This window comes from Paralichthys olivaceus, chromosome 20 (assembly GCF_024713975.1).
Source record: "Paralichthys olivaceus isolate ysfri-2021 chromosome 20, ASM2471397v2, whole genome shotgun sequence".
NCBI lineage: Eukaryota > Metazoa > Chordata > Actinopteri > Pleuronectiformes > Paralichthyidae > Paralichthys > Paralichthys olivaceus.
In genome coordinates, this window is record NC_091112.1 from 1,170,001 (window position 1) to 1,188,187 (window position 18,187).

Genomic DNA, 18,187 nt, shown 5'->3' on the forward strand with positions numbered 1-18,187 from the left:
TCAGGAAGACACGTGTGTCCGCACAGGAAGACACGTGTGTCCGCACAGGAGGACACGTGTGTCCGCACAGGAGGACACACGTGAAATGATAATTCGCATTTTGTATAAATTGATGTATAAATAGATTCTGGAACAACAGAAGTAATATCACCACAAAACAAAAAACTGACATCACATATATATAAGAAAATCACAAAAGATGCAGCTCCCTCATTCGGCCATTAGATGGCGGTGTTGTCGCTGAATGCTCTCGGCTGTGGGACTCTCTCTCTCTCTCTCTCTCTCTCTCTCTCTCTCTCTCTCTCTCTCTCTCTCTCTCTCTCTCTCTCTCTCTCTCTCTCTCTGAGGAGGAATGAGGAGAAACCAGAGGAAACAGCTGCTGCTCAGCCTCCATGTTGTGACCTCAAGGCGCCGAGCGACTGACGAAAATACACCGAACTGACTGAGACGAGGTTTTGGTGCAAATGCGTTTGTTGGAAAACACACGTTCACGGAAACACACTGACGCACAATGTCTGTCATCGACTTCCCGTTGAAGCGTTTTGTCTCCGAGGTGAAAATCACGTCCATCGATTTCTGGGCTCAGTTCTGTCTTTGTTCGATCGGACAGAAAAATTATCTTCTCACACTTCTGCCGAGACGAGACGGTTTTTATTCTTCTCGGAAGGAGACAAACAAAAACCTGTTGAAATTACTTGTGGAGCGGAGAGACTGAAGTTCTGTCTGTGCCTTTGTGACGCGCTGGTGGAACATTGATTCTCGTGTCTTCTTTCTTTTAAGTCAAAATTTGTAACTTTTAAAAACTTTTTCAATCAGCTGTTCAAATATAAATCCTGAGATAAAACACACCGACCCCGGTGGTTGTAATGATATAAAGTGTAATTTAAAGGTCAGAGGATCTCGCACCTCGTGCAGATTGTTATAAATAAGATTTGATGGATTTCATCAGTTTCTCTTCATGATTCATCAGATGATTTTTCATGAGATTGAAAAAAAGACATTTATTCATTTTTGAAATGTCTGAAAATCTCATTTTGTGTGTTTTCTGAATAATCGTTGACCTTTAATAAATAAAATGCAGTGAAAATAAAACCAACACAATTTATACATTTGAATATATTTTACAAATAACAGAAGGAAAATAAGAATTTTTTTAAAATCTAACGTGTGTGTGTTTGTTGATGTGCACGTGTTTAGATCAGTTTGTGTTTGATTTGTGTGTGTGTGCACGTGATTGAATGTTTGTGTAGTTGTGTGTGTGTGCGTGCATGTGTGTCTTTGGCTCTGGGACATTTCTCTGACATCATGTTTGTCACGACTGTCCAGTCAGCAGTCCACCATGCTAAGCTAGCATCTGTGAGCTAAAGAAAGAAAACCAGGAGGGTGATGTCATCCTGAACAAAGCCCCCCCCCCAAAAAAAACTCCCAGCAGCCACTTCATCAGCTGAGCGCTGGAGGTAACCAGACAGAAACGCCACGACTGAGGACGGTCTTAATTATGTGGACGTTTTAATTAATGCAGCTTCTGTCCAATTTAAAATCCGAGGCTGTTTTAAGAGGAATGTTCTAAACGATATCATGCAGCTAAATGCAGCGACCTCTCCTCTTTTGAATAAACTATAGAAGCACAAGTGCGGTCAAACATTTTCTTAACTTTCCACCTGAGGCTGCGACGCTGCGACGCTGCGACGCTGCGGCACAATCTGACTTTGCTCTGAAGGTTTGTGTCGATTTCCTGCAGCGTCATCGTGAGGATTTGGATTTCCAGAGGTTTTTGGTCAAAGATTTGGTTGAAACTCTGTAATCCTGCAGCAGAACATGGAGCTTCCTGCAGCTTCCTGCGGCGGAGAGCAATTATTTGGAATGAATCCCGTTCGATGTTCAGTCACAGGCGAGAACAAGGCGAAGCCTGACGAGCCGTCAGCTGGGAGGAGAAAAGGTTTCATCCTCCGAGCGGCCGTCTTATCATTAACCTTGAAGAACGTCAGCTTTTAACAAGCTCACTTCTTCTTCTTCTGCTCGGATGATTTTCAACATCTGATTAAAGCCGACAGGTTTAACTCCGTCACTGGACTCATCCTCAGTCTTATTGCTTGTTTCGGTTGTCCTGATGAATTATGGGTAAAGGGGTCACCGGTAAACGACGTGTTATTGGTGTTTGAGCAGAGAGCAAACAACCGGTTCCTGCCTCCGGGGGCAAAAACACAATCTCTGAGAAGTGGGTTTTGTAAACTCCCCCCTGGAGCAGCAGCGTGGAACAGCAGCGGAGGTTTCAAGATAAAGATTCACTCGTTGAAAATGTCTCAGAGAGTTTTCTTCCATCGTTCATGCTCCAGGTTTCAGATCCACACTCACACGGTTTCGAACCCAGAAAACAAACCGATGCACTGGGAGATGAATCTGAAAATGTGTTTGAGAAACAGATTTAAAAATCCGACTGTGAAATGAAGAAATAATGTTTTTAAATTAGACGAGCGGCTCGCTCTTGAATAAAGATAAGAAACCGCAAACTAAATGTTTCTGGTGATTCCTCCGACAGCTGTGCTCGGAGTTCTGTCTCCCAGGGTGCTTTGCAATGACGACAAGACGCAGGAGAATAATTGGAAAACATGGAAACAAACCGTGACAAAAAAAACGCCCGGAGTCTTTGGAAGATCGACAAAAGCAAGAAGCAAGTGTTTGTGTTTCCATCACGACGAGTCTGCGTGAAGTGAGGACGATTACATTTAAGACTGGGGATGTTTTCACGACGTTAAACTTTAAACTCAGAACGTAAAATCCCTCCGAGCTCTCAGTCTTCGACCAGCGAGTCGGTACCGCACCTGACAGGATGAAGAAGATCCCCGACACGAAGGCGAGGATGGTGCGCTGGGGCCGGATGTGTCCGATGTTGCTGATGACGAAGGCGGTGAAGACGAAGAGCAGGGAGACCATCGGGAAGGGAGTGGCGGTTCGGACCATTTCTGCAGGAGGACGAGATCAAAGTCGTCAAAGTCAAACATATTAATGCTTTTATACTGAAGCAAGGTCACATGACCTGTCAGTGTTTAGTGTCTGTGTGTTGGATTGTGTCTTAGTTCAGGACGCACACGACTCACTGAGTATGTTGGCCGTGTTCTCTGTCGTGATCTCGATCTCTGGCTCGGTGAAATATTCTGACGCCACACAACGGCCCTTCTCTGGACCTGAGAGAGAGACAGTCAGAGAGAGACAGTCAGAGAGACAGACAGAGAGGCAGAGAGACAGTCAGAGAGACAGTCAGAGAGACAGTCAGAGAGACAGACAGAGAGACAGACAGAGAGATACAGAGACAGACAGAGAGACAGAGAGACAGACAGACAGAGAGGCAGAGAGACAGTCAGAGAGAGACAGTCAGAGAGACAGTCAGAGAGACAGTCAGAAAGACAGACAGAGAGACAGAGAGACAGTCAGAGAGACAGTCAGAGAGACAGACAGAGAGACAGACAGAGAGACATAGAGACAGTCAGAGAGACAGACAGAGAGACAGAGAGACAGTCAGAGAGACAGAGAGACAGTCAGAGAGACAGACAGAGAGACAGACAGAGAGGCAGAGAGAGAGACAGTCAGAGAGACAGACAGAGAGACAGTCAGAGAGACAGACAGAGAGAGACAGAGAGACAGACAGAGAGACAGTCAGAGAGACAGACAGAGAGACAGTCAGAGAGACAGTCAGAGAGACAGAGAGACAGTCAGAGAGACAGACAGAGAGACAGTCAGAGAGACAGACAGAGAGACAGAGAGACAGACAGAGAGAGAGACAGAGAGACAGACAGAGAGACAGTTAGAGAGACAGTCACAGAGAGACAGACAGAGAGACAGCTGAAGGTCATTCGGGGTCGTCTTCAGGTCAGGAAAATCCAACAAAAACTAAAGGGTTGAATAACAGAGAGATTTTCTGAGAGGACGACAAGAGGACGAGGTGAGAGAACGAGACGAAGACAAACAGATAAAAAGAGAATAGAAGAAAGAGAAAAGACATGAATCAGAGACAGAGACAGACGGAGGTGAAGAGGTTCAGGAGAAAACAAGGTCTGAGCCGAGAGAGAAGGCAGAGCTGAATACAGACACAAGCTTGAGTCCACAGGAATAAGAATTAAACTTTCAGTTCACGTCCTTGTTCAGTGAAATATGTTATGATATCAGGTTTGAATGGTGGACGCATGTTTAAATAAAGCTTTGTTCAAGTATCCTGGCTTCAGTGTGAGTACGTTGGGTTTTCACGACTTTAATCCGAAACAAGATTCTCTTCAGAGTAAGTGGCGGAGAGGACAAACGTTCATGTTGACGGTTTGAGGAGTTTTTGTATCTGCAGGTTTCTACTCGTGTTCAAAATTCAATCTCCCAAAAGAGAGAGAGTCAAAACCCTCAAAGAAATCGAGCTCAGCCGTCTCCGAACACCTCGGGGGGAATAAGGCTCTGAATGACTTCAGGCCGACTCTCTGGCTCTCCAGTAGATTCGGGAGCTCAGCATCCGAAGTAAAATCATTCAAATGTTCCAGGAAACGAGGGTCAAGCGTCCGACCACACAGCTCAGGGTGTTAGAGAGAAGCTCGGTAGACTGGAAAGAGCCCGTCGGCCTGAGACACAGAGGCTGTTACATCACGAGGAGCCGTGTGTGCTCGACTTCATGCTGCAACATGGACGACAGTTTCAAAAGAAGCATATGGACGGATTAAATGAAGCATAACATGTAGGGACATGTCCGAGCTGACTAGACACACACACACACACTCCAAATGCCACCAGCCTTTTCCTCGTCTGACCTTTTGTACCAGGCGTCAGACAACAGGGAAACACAAACATGGCCGCCTCCCTGGAGCCACACCATCATGACCCGACTCACAGAGACAGCCACAGCAACAAGGACAGTCAGTATCTGTGGTGTCCGCCCCGCTGAGTGTGTGCAGCAGTGAGGAGCTGATCTTTGAGAGCTGAGGAAGGGGTGACCCACTTCTTACTTTAAATGAGTCGAACATTTCAATCAATGGAATCAAACGAGCTTCTGAACAACACATCAACAGACAGGAAACCACAGTCACATGTAACCGACCTGCCACGAAGCAGACCCTCCACAGGCCGGAGTGCAGCGCCATCTTGACCTCGGTGGTCTGGTTCTGCTGCAGGATGATTCCCTCCTCCATCAGCAGCCAGTAGTCCGTCGACACGGCGACGCCCACCAGCAGCAGGCCGCAGGCCCCGAAAACGGACGAGAGCAGCGTCAGGGCCCTCGTACTGAACGAACTCATCTGTGGACAAGAGGAAGACAATCGTACTGTGACGTGTTCCTGCAGGAAGCAGCCTGAGTGACGAAGAGGAGGAGGACGAGTTGTGGATTAAAAGACTTTACAACCAGAACATTTCAATATCCGTGCACGATTTTAAATTATAGAAACATCCCAGATACCAACTGGATGACATCATACATCTCTGCAGTGATCCGTGTATGTCGAGTTTTATGTTTCCTACAGTCACATGTTAACTTTACATCTAATCTGAAGTAGAAACCAGGAGAGAGACACTCAGAGCTACTGACTTTAATATGTGAGATGCTTGAAGGTGTTGAAAAAAACAATCATGTGGAGAAGAAGTAGTCAGGAGGTCTGCATTGATTCAGACATTTTTAAATGGGGGGGGGGGGGGGGGGGGGGGGTGACAACGACAGCGTAGGAAACTTTGATTTTAATCCGTCTTGACTGTCATTGACTTCACCTGTGAAATATTGATGTGATATTGGACAAGAGACAAGATGGAGGAAGACGGGAGCAACCTCGTATGAACTGAATCAAGTTAAAATACCAACACAACAAAACCAGTTATCCTCATCATCATCATCATCATCTTCATCATCATCGTTATCTTCATCATCATCATCTTCATCATCATCATCATCACAGGAAGGGGAAGATAAATGAGTCTTGAACAGAGCAGGTGATGGAAATCTTACGTTGACATTAATCAATGATTCTTTTTTAAAACTGTGAGAATCTGTGAAAAGAACAAAAGCATCTTGTTCACAGTTGAATCTGTCTGAGACTGAATCAAAGAAATCGATTCTGTGTCTGTTAGAAATAATAAAAAGCACAAATGAAGTTTGCAGGAAACAAAGAGGCTGAATCATGAGTGTGTGTTTTTAAATGTGTAGCAACGTTCTGCTTCTGCACGAACAGACGTCTCCTGCTGGTTTCCAGGTAACGTGCAGTACGGTCAGGAGCTCACTAGGTGGCAGAAGTGCTGCCCCTGCCGAGCATGATATCAGCTGCTGACAGACTGAGACAGACACACACAGACACACACACACAGACACACACACACAGACACACACACTCCATCAGTGTGAACCAACAACACCTGAATGCAGGTAATGAAGTCGACTCTGCAGAAAGAACTTCAGCCTCAGTGCAAACTAGAAGTTGAAGCTGCAGTTGATCCACGTGCAGTTTAAGAAAAAGGACGTTCAGAGCTGCTGCTCCTTCTTTGGGGGGGGCGTCTCATTACGACGCCTCCTGCATCAGCTCCGTCCTGCTCAGGGTTTTTTTTTTGGGTACGTCCACCTCAGCGGAGAGACCCCCGGGCCGACCCAGAACCCACCGGAGGGACCCATCTGGCCCGGGGTCCCCTCAGGACACAACAGGTGGAGCTTGAAGCGAAGGAGAGAGTCGCCTGGAGCCTCCCGCTGAGTTTACTCCTCTACGACCTCCGGTGAGTCAAAGAAACAGATGGATGGTGTGAGAGGAGCCAGATGTTGGAAGAAGTCCAGAGGCCCGAGTGCTCCAGGTCATCGCTCTGGTGATGTAACTCCACAAAGAGTTGTGTAACGGGAATTTGAGGACAGATTCCGACAGTTGGTTCTGCACTGACACATGTTCTCAGTGATCCTCAGAGTTCTCCATCATTTACTTTCCAACATGTGAAGCACAGGTCGTTCTCTCACAGCGCCTCCTCGGAAAATGACGTTTACACTTAAACTGACAGTTTTTCATGTGGCACTAATAATGAATTACATCTGAAACAGGAGGTCGAAGGCGGCTCGGCGCCTCTTAAAATGTTGTGGCCGATAAAGAGGAAGCAGATAAGACGGCGGCGAGGAGCGAAATGAAGTCGGCAGACAAGATCAGAGCTGAACACGGAGGAGGCAAAAAGGAAGTCGCTGTCAGGCGCCGAGTGACCTCATCGCTGAGGCGAGACGCTGCGGAGCACATTCAGCCGCGTCGGGGAGGACTCGCTCGTTCAGACATGAGTCACCTGTTACAAATATATGATTTGTAAAAACGCTGCTCGCCTCGGGTTCAACCAATCAGAGACGACGGCAGATACAAACCATCTGCACGAGGCGGTGCAGACGTGAATAAAGAGATTCAGGTTGAAAACATCTTAAAAACGTGTGGAGCGTGCAGCAGATTAAACCGTCAGAGCTTTAACTCGCTGTTGGAGGAGAAAGTGCTGTGACTCCCTCCGCTCTGCAGAGTCAAACACCATGACATCACCGAAAGACGCCCAGCGCTTTAAGACGTCAGCGCCTCAGAGAGTCACGTCCCCTGAATGAGACGGAGGTGATTTGTGCTCGCCTTGTGTAAATAAGCATCCGTCTCAGTGATGGAGCTGCCAGGTCCAACACGAGAGGCAGTGAGACGCTGCTGAGTCAAAACACACAAATCCATCGTGGGCTCGGAGAGAGAGGAGCGAGCGAGGAGCGAGCGAGGCGAGTACCTGCAGGACGCAGATAAACCGTCTCTCCCGGACGCCTTTCACAGGGCTGCGTTCACGCCGTGTCACATTCTGTTGACGCAGACATAGATAATATAGAGACTTCCAGACTCTGTTCATCTTTAAAATGCAAAGAGTCCTGCAGACGAGAAGAAGAAAATTCCACAGGAAAAGGTTTTAAACTTCTGTGGAACACGGGTCACAAACTGATTCCATTTTAAATTCTTCTGATTGAATAATAAATCTAAGATCGACGTTCCGACAAGAAAACGAAGACACACAGGAAACAAGAATCCAAACCCAGAGGAAAACAAACTTACTCTCTAATAAATCCACATTAAAATCATACAATAAATTATTCATTCAATCTAGTGGGTAACATTCACTACAGTAAAACTTGGGTGTGGATACGATTCTTCAACATTGTTGGATTGGACGGTTTCATAAAGAGAATCTCGCTGGATGTCTCGGTGTCATTCTACTTTTATTTTGGGGCGTTGAGCTTTGCAACAATATTTTCTACTAAGTGTGAATTTAAAAACACAGAGAAATGAAAGTCTGCAAGAACACGTGGGTTTGGGAAACAAGAACTGTTGTGACAGGTCGGTGCACCAATTATAACACACACACACACATTTACTACGATATCTGGACACAAATGGGCTGGGATGAGTTTTTCTGTGTGGTTTCAACCCCAAGAATATAAAATACAATTCCCAGGTTTGCACCAGCCACTAAATAAATGTGTGTGTGTGTGTTTGCGTGTGCGTGTGGGGACAATCCAGGGAAGGGCCGATAATAAATTACAGATGAATGGAGCAATGGTGCTTAAGAACAAACAGTCAGAGGTAATGATGATGTGGGAGGAAGGACTGAGGGACGATGAAATCAGAAAGTAAAACGTGAAGATGAGTCGCAGGACAGATAGGATGTTCCAGAAAGGATGATAGAGGGGAGAAGAAGAAAGGAGTGAGGGAAGGTGAAGGTGAAGGAGAGACAGATAGCAGATTGAAAGGACAGGTTAGAGGCAGGAAATGAGCGAGGGAGGGAAACCTCGGCAGGAGCCTGATTAAAGAAGATCATGATTTCAGTGATGACAGAGAATAAGGTGGAATTTTCTCTTAAATGAGATCAAAAGAACTGAAACTCTCCTTCTGTCTAATTCTACTTTCTTTGATTCTTTCCTGTTTGTATGTTCTCATGGCGGAGCCGGCGTCTCCACAGAGTAAACACCTCAAATGTCATGAAATCATCGATCAGTTGATAAACTTTACTCGTCAAGATCCAGGAATTAAATGTTGGAAAACACCAACAAACAGTTTGGCCCATGTCCTCTCTGCTTACATGGAGGAGGAGGCCGGGTTTGTTTAAAATATCTTTTTAAATAAAGTTTTATTGAGACAAACAGACGAGGGAGCTGTCCACCACCGTGGTGCTGAAACCCTCGGGAATCTTTCAGTTCACACAAACTGTTTGTTCTGATCAAAGTTGTAAAAAGTGTTGTTTTGTTGAAGAGTTGTGTGATTGTGATTCGTTGACTCTTTTACTCTTGTTGAGTTAAAAACAGAGGATGTTCAGATCTATGAGACAAACTGTGAATATGAGCTGCACAAATCAAATCTTGTCTTAAATCCTCCAGTTTTTTTTCAAGCACCACTTTGCAGTAACCGTATTTGTCCACGTTCCATTTTTAAATACAGTCGACGTTGTTGAGGTCGACGAAGCTGCGGAGCTGAGTGTCGCTGCAGTTTTTATTCATGTAAGAGAGGAAACAGATTTAGCGAGTTCAGGGGTCAGAGGTCACCTGCATCATGTCCTAGAAAAAGACAGAGATGTTTTTTCTTCTTGTTTAACGACATTTTGTTTGAGGGGATCTGTCTGTTTTCATTTGAGTCATCTGTTGCCCGTCATCGGAATATCTGTCCCGCTGCGTAAAGTCATAGTGTGGTTGTTGTGATGACACCAGGAGGCCTCGTTAATCCGTCAGCCGAGGTCCTGCGGCCTCCAAAAGGAAAAGTGAACATCGAGGGTTAAATTGAATCCGCCGGCTCCTCTGCACAATTTTAATTTCTGCTTTGATTCTTTATTAATTTTGTTTAATTCTACCGGAGACTTAGAAGTCCAGCTTAATGAATGAGTGTGCATTGCTAATTAAGGAATTAAAGGAGGCTCGTCAGTGTAGGAGTGATAATAAGTTCCCTTTATCAGGAGCTTTGTACACATGAATTAATCCAGGAAATAGGCCATTTACTTAATAAAGAGCCCGTTGTGCTGCATAGTCGGAGGGAGGGTTTCTATCCACTATCAACAAGCCTCTTCATCGGGGATGATTGTGCTGCTCATTGTGTGTTTTACGTAATAAATAAAACCAAGAAAAGTATCTGTCCATCCATCTCTCCGTCTGTCTAACGTTTTCAAAAAAGACTCACACTACTCTGAAGGGTTGTTTAATCTCTGTCGTCTTCCAGGAAACGTCTGGATATCAGACCATCGAGGTGATTTCAGTCTTGGCTCCAAAAGAGGTGAAGAGATACGTGGGGGGGGGGGGCATCAGATGAAACAGAGATGAAAGACTCTGCAGCATCGACGGGTCAATATGGAGCCGAGCAAAGCAACTGCTGAGCTCCGCGAAACTCCACGTCCCATGGTGCCGGGCGGGACTCCACAGATGGCGTTCCCAGGTTAGCTAGCAATCGTTGGGGTGGGGGTGGGGGGGGGGGGGTTTGTTTTCTGTTGAGAAGGCAATATGTCCCTCTGTCAGCAGCGAGAGGATTGAGCCAACTGGCAGGAGAAGAGATGGATATTTAAATGTGGGAAGAACGGAGGATAAGATGAGGATAAAGGAAGGACAGAAGGAAGTAATAGGGAAGGAAACAGAAGAGGAAGGAAGGTCACATCCGTCAGTGGGCGAGGACACATGAGAAATGGTCGAAGGGATTATGCTAAGTACAGGGCGAATAATAGAAGAGAGTTAAGTCGGGAAGAAATGAAGAAATAAAGGAAAAGGGGGGGGGAGAGGAGCGAAGGAGGACGGAGGACAAAAACAACTTATCTGTTAAAAACAGCGTCAATGTTGTGGAGATGAGACGTTTTGTCGGAACAATGTTTGACACGTTCGAGAAGATTCTCGTTCCTCAAAGCGTCTCGTCACACGATGAAACAAACCCTCGTGTTGTAGAACCGCGGCTGCACTGATAAAGATAATTAGCTTATGTGGCGGCTAAGAAAACACACACACACACACACACACCGAACACACACACACACACACACACACACACACACAGTGAAGAAAATGAGGGAGGGCCTGCGAGAGGCTGTTAATGTGCTGAGGAGAAGAAGATAAAGGGGAGAGAGAGAGAGAGAGAGAGAATAACTGAGGAAACGCAGGAAAGACCTTGGCCCAAAAACTGATAGAAGTCCTTGTACCACACACACACACACACACACGTGTGACACACCCTACACACGTGTGCATGTTCAGAGCAGCGTTCACTAAAAACATGTCAATTCACCTCAAGTCAGTTTAAATGTTGTGTGATCTGAATCTGAGGTCAGATTCATCGTCATCGACCTTAACGTGCACGAGACACCGAGGACGTTTCACCACAACGAGCCAACGGCTCCCAGAACGTCCCGCTGTCTTGAAAAGGAGCCGGCCCAGTGGTCGGACATTGACCAGGTGACACAGTAAAGTTATGATGTCACTCCCCCGTTTGTTTCAGAGCTTCGGACTCTTCAGTTCAACTTTTGGACCAATCACAGGAAGCAGAGACGCATTAAACAGTAGAAGAAGAAGAAGAAGAAGAGGAAGCAGCTGCAGTATGGTGAGTACTGTAGTACTGTGGAGTACTGTGGAGTACTGCATAGCTTATGCTACTAGTAACACCATCATGATGTTACCATGGCAACCAAATGAAGCGCTTCATTCATTTTCTCCATTCAAACAGAAAGACTACTACCAACACGCCCAATCAGAGTCGGGTACAGGAGGACGACGCCCACGTAGGTGATGAGGACAGGACGTACGGAACGTGAGACAAGATTCTTTAGTCCCCGAACGTGAAACTGAAACAGATGAAACATGAAGCTTCAGACTCTGAGAGAGGAAACGTCTCGAACATCAGATCATTGACTTCGTGATCTTCATGAAGGTGAATCTGGTGAAGAACAGATGCGTCGTGTCGTTATCTTGGACGAATGTCTCTGAAGCACCTTGACTGACCCCGGGGGGGAGAAGAAGAACTCACCCTGACTCACTCATCAATCACACGTTCAAACAACTTCAGTTACCGTGTCACTCGTTTCCTTTGACCTCCGACGACCGCACGCAAACCGCCGCACTCGCCGCACAGGAACTTTACTCCAGGGACGATCTCAGTTAGCAAGTGTCTTAAACCAAATCCACGTCAGGTCGTGAAATACTTTCACGAGACGTGTGTTCTAATCTACAGAGAATCTAAAAATCTAAACCAGACTTCTGCTCCATATTTAACGATGATTTCATTAAAGCCCCAAAGAAAATGTTCATAACTCAGAACACTGAGCGCCGGTCACTCGCTCTTCGGTGCTGAACGGATCACGAAGTCCGAATCGCCCCGTGTTCGACACCCGCACTTCATTTGACCTTTGACAACCGGCTGAAGAGAAACGGTTCGAGATCTGAGTTCTGGATAAACACAGAGATTTCTGGAATCATTACACGGACGTGTGACATCATGACGTCAACTCTCTGGAACAGTTATATATATATAATTATATATAATTCTATTATGTCATAATTAGAGTTACACTGTGTGAACTTGTCTCATCCTCATTTTGTTCAGAGGGAACACCTCCGTCTGTAACACGTAGTTGAATCATTGTAATTAACAGAACACAGAGAGGAAAGAATAAGACGCTCCCTCCGTCCTTCACTATACTACACGTCACACACACACACACATACACACACACACACACACACACACAGCATGTGTACTATTAGGGATGTAGAGAGAGAGAGAGAGAGAGAGAGAGAGAGAGATGGACCCAATAAGAAGTGCTGCAGTCTGCTGGAACAGTATCACAGGATGGGTTCCCCAAGAAGGAGTTTTCACAGCATGCACACACACACACACACACGAATCATCCTTACACAGTTCGGCTCTCCCTCCTCTCCCTCCTCTCCCTCCTCACCCTCCTCCCTCTCTCCTCCACGCACCGCTGGCTTCACTGTTCTCTCCTCCAGACTCAACTCTGACTGTTGCAGGCTCCTGCCTCTTAATGCGCCACACTGATCACTGAGCAGCAGCAGCATCGCTCCGCTAACAGGCGAGGAGGCACCATCAACACCATCTCCTCTCTCCTCCGCGGAGACGTGAGGCTCCTCGCTCACGCAACGTCCGCGGCTTTTTTGTTGTCAGAGGACGAGGGAGGATAACATTTCACGTCAACACACATGCATGAGCATCATCTGTCATCGCTGCAGCTGAGGGAGAAAAGTCCTGACGTGCGCAGCCAGAGCAGCGGATAGAGCGAGAGGCTTTGAAGCAGATGTTGTGAGAGTGAGGAGGTGAGAGTTGGGTGGAAGGATGGAGGGATGATGGGAGGGATGGAGGCTCCGGCATGAGGCGCAGTTTAAATGGAAGCAGCAGAAGCTTTACTCACCCTGCGGAGCGGAGAGCTGCTCGGACGGTGCAGAGCGAGATCTGTGCGCACTGGGAGCCTGGACACCCAATTTGCAGGTTTCCTCTTCTCTCTCCCTCCCTCCCTCCCTCCCTCTCTCTCTCTCTCACACTCAGTCTTACTCCTGCTTCCCCTTCTTCTACTCTCTGTTCTCCCCCTCTCTCTCACTCCACCTTCCCTCTCCTCCTTTACTTCACTCTGCTCTTTCAGCACTGCGGAGAATCGCTTGAATGGGCTTCGCTGTAGTTTGGGTAAAGGGAGGTGGGACTGGTGTGTGTGTGTGTGTGTGTGTGTGTGTGTGGAGGGGAGGCAGGGGGAGGGAGGAGGGGTACAGTGATGTAGGCTGGAGGGAGAAGAAGACACTCGTGCACGCACACATGCACGAGGTCAGCGTGGAACAGGAGCGTGTTGGCTGGAATTGAGGACGCATTATATCACGCGGGCTGACAGCATGACTGATGCAAACATACAGCAACTATTAAGGTTGTGTAAGTCACTAATGAAGCAAACACACAACCTGGATCTGTTGTGAAGCTGATTCATATTTTATAAATAGTAAAATAACTATAATAACCGAGCGACATGACGGAGAACAAACCAGAGAAAAGACACGAAGGTTGAACAGATTCCATTTCCACGGCAACGAATTCTCCGCACGACGATTTTAAAATGACAAATGTGATGTAAAAAATTTAAATGTGTTTATTATCGATATCGATGCACATCACACGGAGCTTGATGAGTTTGCGAATATCATTTAACATATTAACGATCATCTCAACACGCTTCTAACATGTTGTTGCAGTCGCTTTATGAGAGAAAGTGATTTGGACCTTTGGAATGAGACGGACTGGTCCTCTCTCACTGTCGTTAGCTTCTGAGTAACTGCACTTACACGCCCTGACTGCTAGCTCGTTAGCTTGGTCACCGAGAGGGATCCGCCCACGGCACCCTCCGTTATTCAGGAGCACGACGACACGTTTACCAGCTGCGTTCGCCTGAACTTTCAAAATGAGATCTTCAGATGTTCCCGTGCTGTCGCCCATAAAGTTTTCACCGTCCACGCAGACAGTCAGTAGTTTCACCTCTGTCAGAGAAGAACTTATCTTTTACTCTGAATTCAGTGGGAAACACTTCTTTAGTAAAGTTGTATCTTGTACTTTTTAAAGTATATTTAACAGCGTTTAGAAGTTTCTATCAGAAGTCGTCACATCATTAACTCGCTGAGCCGCCAGCTGACTCATGTCAGGACCGGAAAATGACTGAAGATGAAAAATGGAGGAAAGTAAAAGTGAAGGTGCCAAAGATCAATTACCAACCACCCCCCCCCAGCCTGTGGCAGTTAATGATTAATTTCAAACTGATGTGGTGCGACTGTCTGAGAAACTAAAACCTGATACAAATATATTATTATTGAGACATTTGATTCAAAGGCTCCGCAGCGTTTCGTCCTCCGTCATTTACAGCGACGACGGCCGACGGCCGAGGCCTGACAGCACTTAACCCCGGCTGACAGCAGCGGCTCGAGAGTTTCCAGTTGAAGTGAGTCCGACTGAGCGGACACGACAGATCAATTTCCTACAAATAAGTTAATATACGATGAAAATATTTTTTTTTATCAGGGATTTGTAATTGGTGCCTCGAGGGGCGGGGCTGAACGTACGAAGCAGAAGAGACGAGGTGCTTCGCACTCTACAGGTGTAGTCAGAGATTCAAGATGGAGGAACATAGACTCACCTGAAAACGTTATCGTCCCCTGACCCCACACAGGAGCTGCAGAAACATGACCATGATTCAGGGACAGAAGAAGAAGAAGCAGAAACTTCTGAATTCTAACAACTTGAATCCAGATCAGCGACTTTACTTTTGTTCATTAAGAACATTAAGAGTCAGAGAGGGAACAGGACGTCACATATTTGCAAGTAAAAATGTGTGTGTGTGTGTGTGTGTGTGTGTGTGTGTGTGTGTGTGTGTGTGTGTGTGTGTGTGTGTGTGTGTGTGTGCATGTTTGTCTGTGCGCCTGTTACGCCTCCATACCCTCTTTCACGGATGAGTGGCCCCATCGGCCCCTGGCGACCCACAGACTGATACAGTAGGCTGTGTTGCCCTGTGACTCACTCTGTGTGTGTGTGTGTGTGTGTGTGTGTGTGTGTGTGTGTGTGTGTGTGTGTGTGTGTGTGTGTGTGTGTGTAAACGCATGGGGACCGTGTAGGCAACAGAGGAATTCATCCCACCTGCCAAGTTAATATTTGCCAGTTTGTTAAAACTGGTTAATTTTATAAATATCAGTCCATGTTGATCCGTGAATTATTCTCTGGGAACGTTTTTTTTTTTCCAAAGTGATAAAAATATATAATAATCCACACAAACATGTTTCACCTTCAGTCGTTAACTCTGCGTTCACGGTCAGAGCGACGCGCAGCTGCTAAAAACCCACAAGTCACAGCATCTTCAATTAACCGTGTTCTTCAGGGTCCGTGTCACCAGCACACGTGAGTCTACACGGACACAGAGGTCCCTCCGCAGTCCGTGTTCACAGCCTACACGTCTCACACGTGATTCTATGGCGTCTCAGAAAATAATGATTAGTTTCGGCCTGAAAATGGGTCGTCTGCACCTCAGGTGGGATCTCACAGCGTCACAGGCCTGATCCCGCAGGGAGACGCTCAACCGTTAATCCAGAGCTGGAAACGTGTGCGTGCTGAGCGGACGGCGGCTTCATCATCGGCACACTGTGGGTTCTGTGGAAATTTCTGTCCGTTCTTTTTCTTTTATTTTAAAGTGTTTCTTTTTCTTTGGCCATTGATTTGTTGGTATTTTTAGAATCCTCATGTTTCACCTTCTGTCCTTTGACACAGATGTGTTGAGTGACCAACAAAGAGAGCGGAGTCCCGCAGGGTTCAGATTTAAAATTGAAATTCAACATTTCAATTTTAAATGATTTAAATTGTTTTGAAAAAAGTTCCCTGAAGTGATTGAGAGTTTTATCACTTTAAACAGTGACTAATATCAACGTTACTGCTTGTTTACGCTCAGACCCACGAGTACGGTAACAACATTTCCCCACATGCTTTTTTCAAGTAAGACCTTATTTAGGTTAATGTGATAAGAAAATACTTTTCTTATTTAGATTTAATCTGCTTCATTTCAGAATCTCGGCGTGGACGTAAATATGTCAAATATGTATTTTCTACATAATTTTCTGCTTCACAAACACGTCGGAATGTGGAAACACTTCTAACGAGGCCCAGGAGAGCGAAGGGTTAAGGAACCTCCTGCTTTTTATGGAGTAACGTGTGACTCATAATCACACACATAGTAATAGCGAGGGAGCACATGGCCTATTTAACTGGTTATTCCCCAGTCGGACCGACTGGTCTTCAGTCAAACTGGCTTCGAAAATAAAAAATATCTACTGATGCAGAGTCTGTCGCAGTTTTGCGGTTTCACAGCTGCTCTAAATCCAGAGTGCAGAAGATTTCACGGCAACACGAGCAGGTTTATAAATACAGCAGCGACCGTGTTGTTCATGAGCAGTTTCACAAAGTGGACCGGAAACGGAAGCGTCGCCGAACCTGAGGGACTGTGAACTACAACCAGGGCAAGATGATGAACTCGTCTATTTTCAGTTTAAATACAGAAAAGTGTGACTTTTTTAAATTTACCATAAACCTTTGTGGGATGATAAGGAAGATGAGGATCCCAGGAAAAGTGCGTCACATCCACAGACACATCCCTGAACGATGTTCTGCTGAAAACGCTTCATTTGCCGGAGAATCACTGAACTAATTTCCCTCCAACGCCGGAGAAAAGACCCCAGTCGTGTAAAATGCTGCCTCATTCCTGTCCTCGGGCTTCGGTACAGTTAGAGATGTTGCTGATGGCAACAGTAAACATCCCAGAATCAATACTCACATCCCTCCAGAGAGGCAGCGGTCTGTTTTCAAAGACAAAGCCATAATCGATAATCAGAGGAAGGGCAGAGTTCAGAGGAGGCTGCCGGCTCCGGGGGGGATCTGGAAACGGCTGCTCCTGATCGAAACGTTAATCGATGCAATTCTAATAAAATCCCAGAAGTTACAGGAGCAGAGGAAACAAACGTGTCAGCGTCTGAAGGAACACTGAAATAAAATAATACAAGAAAAATACAAAATGTCTGGTTTCCATTCCTGCTGCTCTCAGATTTAAAAAGTTAATTTAACATTAGTTTGTTGATTTGCAGATTAAATAAATTAATCTGTGAATTAAAATTCTCGATTTCAGTTAGAAAAATAAAAGCCTTCAAAATGTTTGTGACTTTGAATGAATGTTTGAAATCCGCAGCCGGTTGTTAAACTTCCTTCCCTCACAGATTCTCTGTGAGCAGCTTCAGTGAGTTTCAGTGTGAACGTACCTGAGTTTGAATCCAGACTTCAGGAAACTCAGAGAAGTTTCACGGACTCTAAACTTCTTCTGTCCTTTCTGCTCCTCTGGATTTCAAACCTGCGCCACTGACACCAGCGCTTCCTCATCTGCGCGTCACAGGGTGCGTTTGATTTACTGACCCCCTCAGCCCGCTTCTTTTTTTTTTTTCACCACCAACTTTATTGATGCGATGTGAACGAGACAAAGAGGAAAGAGTAAAAGATCAGAACTATTTGTGGCCTGCACAACAACAACAACAACAACAACAACAACAACAACAACAACTACTATAATAATGATAATAATAATAATAATAATAATAATGATAATAATAATAATAATAATAATAATAATAATAATAATAATAATCAAAACATCTGTTATAAAGAGA

The 18,187-nt window shown here is 45.8% G+C and overlaps 1 protein-coding gene across 4 annotated transcripts in view; it reads right to left on the bottom strand.

Annotated features, from left to right (window-relative positions):
* Positions 1-17,927, bottom strand: part of LOC109647662 (voltage-dependent calcium channel gamma-7 subunit-like) — a 23,962-nt gene extending 6,035 nt beyond the window's left edge. Inside the window, exons 1-4 of one of the 4 annotated variants that reach the window (XM_069516689.1) lie at positions 17,786-17,927; positions 5,072-5,267; positions 3,099-3,185; positions 2,823-2,963 (exon numbers count right to left, since the gene is read on the bottom strand). In XM_069516689.1, the coding sequence (XP_069372790.1) occupies positions 2,823-2,963; positions 3,099-3,185; positions 5,072-5,267 (424 nt within the window). In that variant the 5' untranslated portion in view covers positions 17,786-17,927. Of the gene's footprint in view, positions 1-2,822; positions 2,964-3,098; positions 3,186-5,071; positions 5,268-6,369; positions 8,033-13,374; positions 13,582-15,129; positions 15,262-17,785 lie in introns of those variants that run through there. The other 3 variants (XM_069516690.1, XM_069516688.1, XM_069516691.1) reach the window with 3 other exon arrangements.
* Between the last annotated feature and the right edge of the window lie 260 nt (positions 17,928-18,187).